Source organism: Salvia miltiorrhiza, chromosome 6 (genome assembly GCF_028751815.1).
Source record: "Salvia miltiorrhiza cultivar Shanhuang (shh) chromosome 6, IMPLAD_Smil_shh, whole genome shotgun sequence".
Taxonomy (NCBI): Eukaryota; Viridiplantae; Streptophyta; class Magnoliopsida; order Lamiales; family Lamiaceae; genus Salvia; species Salvia miltiorrhiza.
This window is the reverse complement of record NC_080392.1, coordinates 13891225-13896448: the sequence shown is the minus strand read 5'-3', so window position 1 is coordinate 13896448 and position 5224 is coordinate 13891225. Positions and strand designations below refer to the sequence as shown.

The window sequence follows — 5224 nt, the reverse complement described above, 5'->3', positions numbered from 1 at the left end:
CAACTGTGCAGGGAATATTAAACTATTAAAGATACAACCGTGCAGGGATTTTGTCTTTATTGCATTGTAAAGCTAATATTTTATGTCTTTGACGAGTTACAGGGCTGCATGGCAATGCTAAAATACTTTGTTTGTGGGCATCGTTAAAATACTTGGTCTTTACTGTGAAGTACTTTACAGGCACTATGTTAAAGAAATTGAGCTCTCATCTCAAATAAGTTGCAGGGAATCATGTATGTTTAGCCGACTCGGGATAGCAGCACAGCGCTGGCTTTACACAATACACCACTAGTTGAACACGGAGAAAACACAGTTCAACCAGACTAGGGGGAGTAGCTGATGAGGACTAAATCCTCCACCAGCGTTGTGCTTAATAATACTGAAATATCTCTCTCAATTATTATTATTACTAAATAGAGCTTACCAGCGCAAGTCTAACCGAAGATCTTGGATAATAAGTAAGAAATCCACTTGCGCAGCCCAAATAAGCTTCTTTGCACAGCTAAAGAAGACCACCCAGCACAAATGAAGAGAGAATCCCACTTTGTCATCTAGAGCTGTTAAAGCAACTGAACTTCCTGCATAGCCTCTGTGGAATTCTCCCGCATAAGTGGGATGCGTACCTTTCAACATGTAGTCTACATGCGCAGCCAACAATAAGCCTACCTGCGCAACAATAAGATGAACATCCCAACCTCGGCTCCCCAGCGCTAACGACTCAAGCCAAAGACCGAAACTAATGTAAAGAAGGGTTTAGGCCCAATTATTAGAGTTTATGGGTCCAAAGGCCTTAGGGTTGCTTTATGCCGATAAATAGAGGTTATTGTCATTAGTTAAAGGAGGATTATTGATTCACTATCTTGTAAAATGTAAACACACGAAGTATAGTGGAAAACTCTGAAGACCAACTGTGAATGTAGATCTTATTATCGAACCACATAAATTCGAGTGTTCTTATCATTTTAATTAAGGTGTAGTATTTTGTTTCATCAGGTTCGATTTTGATTTTTTCAATTTTTTTCGATTGGGCACCGAACCGATATATATATATATATATCGGTTCGGTCCGGTGCGCAATCGAAAAAAATTGAAAAAATTGAAACCGAACTGATTTTTGTCGGTTCTTCATATCAGAAACCGAACCGCAAATCGCATCAATATATGTAGAACCGCACCGAACCAAAAAGCTACGGTTCAGTCGATTTTTTCGTTGCGGTTGGGTTTCTACACACCCCCTAAAGGCAACATATCAAGACTTCATCAGTAGAGCCATACACAAGGCTTTTATTTCAACCTTTGTCAAAAGTGATATAATTAACATCATTTCTGAAACATTTAATATACTTATATTGAATGCAAGAGGGTCACATGTTATGCATATGTGTGAGGAGATTAGGTCTTATTTGATGGTGAGACATATCAAGAAGAGAGATGATATGATGAAAGTGACATATAGGATTTGCGCAAACATTAGAAATTAAGAAGTTGGAAAAATAAAGGAAGAAAGGTGGGGAATGCATCCCTAAACCAAATTTGTATAATAAGTTTGAAGTGTCACATTTTGAAGAAAATATTGTGGTTGATATAGGGCTTAGAACATGTTCATGCAGAAAGTGAGGTATTATAGGTAAACCTTGTTTGCATGCAGTTTCTACAATTCACATTATGGGGACATATCCACTAGAATATGTGCATGAATACTACATTGTGGAGAAATTACATATGAACATGGTTTGCAACTAAGAAGAGGATAGAAGATGTGACCACAAGTTGATGGATTTAAAGTGAAACCTGAGGCAAGTAGACTTCCCGGTAAGTTTAAGTAAAAAAAAAATTGAGGTCTGCTAGTGAAAAGGAACCCAGAAACCCTGTCAAGGGGTGGGATGGTGATGAATTGTAAGAAGTGTGGAGATGCAGGCCACAATTGGAGAAATTACTAGAATTTTAACTATTGAAATACTACCTAAATCAAATGTATGCTTCAATTCATTATGATTTTATTGATACTATTTTTAACTTTTTTTTTATACTTGGCCTAACAACTAAGTCTCTTGGTAATTGTTGGATTCAAGGAAGGTTGAGCGACCTAGTAAAGCACCACATAAAGATATGCCAAACACATCAACAAGTTCTTCAAGGGGAAGATGTGGTTCAAGGGGGGAAAATGGTGGCAGGATTGGAAGAGGTAGTTGTAGAAGTGGAAGAGGTGGAGGCAGAAGTTCAGACCAAGTCTTGAGGGTAAGAAACATTGCAAAGAAGGGGACTAAAATAAGCTGGATCTAGTCAACAAAGATCAAATGCTCCAACAAATTAAGCTGTCATTTGCAGTATTTTTAAAAATAAAAATCAAATAAGTCATCTTCATTTTTTTTTTGTTCTTAACAAGTCTACAAACTTGTTGGTATTTGTTACCTATTCGAAGGTTTCAATGAAGATGAGGCAGGTGCATCATCTTTATATTTTTGTTCTTCTCAATGCTATCTTTGTGAACTTAAAGTTTTCAATGAAGATGAACTAAGTGTTTTTGTGCTTCATTGTTCATTTGTCTCTTTGACCTTGAATCTGTTCAATTAAGAATTTCAATATGCAAGCTAAATATAGAAATATTTAAAACAACACCGTAATAGAATGTCGAAACTTTGGTACTTGTCCAATATTTCCTTCAAAAATATTGGCCCAATATTCAGCCCATTACATTAAATGCTGACGTGGTGCTAAGGCGGTCCCACACGCACTGCTGTACAGCTACACCAGAATTACTACTTGCAGAGAATATTTCTTTCCCCTCTCTCCTCTCTGCCTCTCTCCAGCTTCGTTCTGAGCTGAACAAAATTCACACAATTCATCTCATCCCTCCCAAACCCCCAAAATTAATACAACCCAGATCCATAAATTTTTCTTAATTCCTGTGTTTGCCGCATAAAGTCTGCATCTTTACGGTGTTTACCTCCAGAAAATGGAACCCGTAATTTGTTTGCAGGTTTGTAGTGTCAATTTATACTATTAAATTTTTTGTTTTTAGGAGATTTTTCCGTCGGTTACAATCTCTGTAGCTTGTTTTCTTTTGCCCCTTTTCACTGGGTTTTATGATTTGGTTGACCTTGATAAGCTAGGTTATTACCCCCCCTTTCATCAGCTGACCGGAAAATCAATTTTGATTCTTTTAAGCATTTTTCGCAATAGAAGTTGGGGTTTTGATTTTTTAACTGTTTAATGAGCCAGTTTGATTAGTGGGTATTGGATATCGAGGGTCGATGTATTTGTGTTCATGGCTGAAGTTAGGGTTTCAATAGATTGGGGCAATTCTTGCTTGTCATTAGTTTGAGGAGTTGGGTGTCTGAATTTGGGGTTATTCCGTGGAGAATTTTTGTTGTTTTGGTGAATTACAATGGCGGAAGAGAATGCTAATACAATGAACCTGGATCTGAATTTGGGGCCGGTTGATAATTCTAGTGATGGTGGTGAGGGTGAGCCTCCGTTGGGATCATATCCTAACGTTGCAATGAACTTGGAGGATTGGTTAGACGGTCCAGTTCATCGTGTTAGGGAAGCTGTTAGGCAGAGAAATCATAGGTGGCGGTCATTGTGGAGGCAGCTCCCGATTCCCCCGGAAACTAGGAGCCTTGCTTTGGAATTGATTGGTGGGAGTGCACCAGAGAGTCAGACTGGTGAGGGTAGTGTAGCGTCCGAGGAGAGGCCTATTGAGGTAGCTAAGATATGTGAGAACGCGACTGGTTCTGTGGAGGACGAGGATCTTGGCAAGAGGAAAGATGGTGGTAAGAGCAGTGGTGATGAGGGGAGTTTCTTTGATTGCAACATATGCTTGGATTTGGCCAAGGATCCCGTTGTCACTTGCTGCGGCCACTTGTTTTGCTGGCCGTGTCTCTACCGTTGGTTGCACCACCATTCTGATGCCAAGGAATGCCCTGTGTGCAAGGGAGAGGTCACCACTAAAAACGTGACACCTATATATGGCCGTGGCAATGTTGTTCGCGACCATGATCTTGATTCTAGCCTCAAGATCCCTCTTAGGCCCCACGCCCGGCGGATTGAGAGCTGGAGGCAGACTATACAGAGGACTGCAACCGCCTTCACTATTCCGGTGGAGGAGATGATCAGGCGCCTCGGGAGTGCCTTTGACTTAAACCGGGAGCTGGCTCAGATACACTCCCGACACCCTGATGGCCTCCGCGACTCACCAGAGAGAAGCACGGCTTTACTGAACCGGTTCTTGACCTCTAGAGGGATGCGCAGAGAGAGAACTCCGACGCTCCCACTTGATGATGTGATTGACCTAACTGAGAGCAGCCCTCCAAACTATGAGAGGGATAGGGAGAGGGATACTCGTCGTCTCACATCACTGCTGCTTCGCAGATCAAGCTCCCATCGAGCTGCTTCGCTGTCCAACCTCACTTCTGCAATCAACTCAGCCGAGTCTCTTGCTGCCGTTGAGTCGTATTTCCAGAGCAATCCGGTGGAGAGGAATCCAGAGCTGCCGCCACCGGTGGTGGATGATAGGGATTCTGTGTCCAGCATTGCTGCTGTCATACACTCTGAGAGCCAAACCATGGATAATGCCATAGAAATCGATTCCACAGTCGCGCTCTCTACTTCCTCTTCAAGGAGGAGGAACGATGCTTCTAGAATATCCGATGTCGATAGCGGAGATTCTCGCGCCCCACGGCGGAGGAGGCTCAACTGAGTTGGTATATACCAGAGGGATAGAGCGATTCAATTTGTGTTTCTAAGTGTTTACTATGGAGGTTTTTTTACCTACACCAACTAGTAACTATATCATGTTTCAAGTTTTGTTCCCTAGTTTAAGATATTGCCTTTTTCTTGTAATTTAATGTTTGTTCCATCAAATCATATATGTAGCTTGTCATATTTGTGATGAAAAGCGACAAATTGGAGGTTGGTTTATAGTTGCTCTTGCAATCTTGCGAAATCTTTTTGTTTCTGCCTTTTAATATCGTGTTCTTTGTATTTTGTAAATTTCCTTTTCTTCTTTAGTCTTACCCCTTCCAACTTGAGTACAAGATGACTTTTAATTTGGTTGATTAGTGATTATTAAGGAGGTTAGTATGAGTGCAAAGATAGTTCCATTCGAAACATTCATTAAACACACTGCATTTTCATTAAAAAAAAATTATAAGCATGCTAATTATAATATCATACGCTTTATTTAGGTTTCTATTAAATCCTGTTAGAGTTTGTTCTTAGT

The 5224-nt window shown here is 40.5% G+C and overlaps 1 protein-coding gene across 1 annotated transcript; it reads left to right on the top strand.

Annotated features, from left to right (window-relative positions):
• The first annotated feature begins 2769 nt into the window (after nucleotides 1-2769).
• Nucleotides 2770-4948, top strand: LOC130988779 (uncharacterized). Its single transcript, XM_057912737.1, has one exon. The coding sequence runs from the start codon at nucleotides 3389-3391 to the stop codon at nucleotides 4700-4702; it is 1314 nt and encodes a 437-aa protein (XP_057768720.1). The 5' UTR covers nucleotides 2770-3388; the 3' UTR covers nucleotides 4703-4948.
• Nucleotides 4949-5224: the final 276 nt, after the last annotated feature.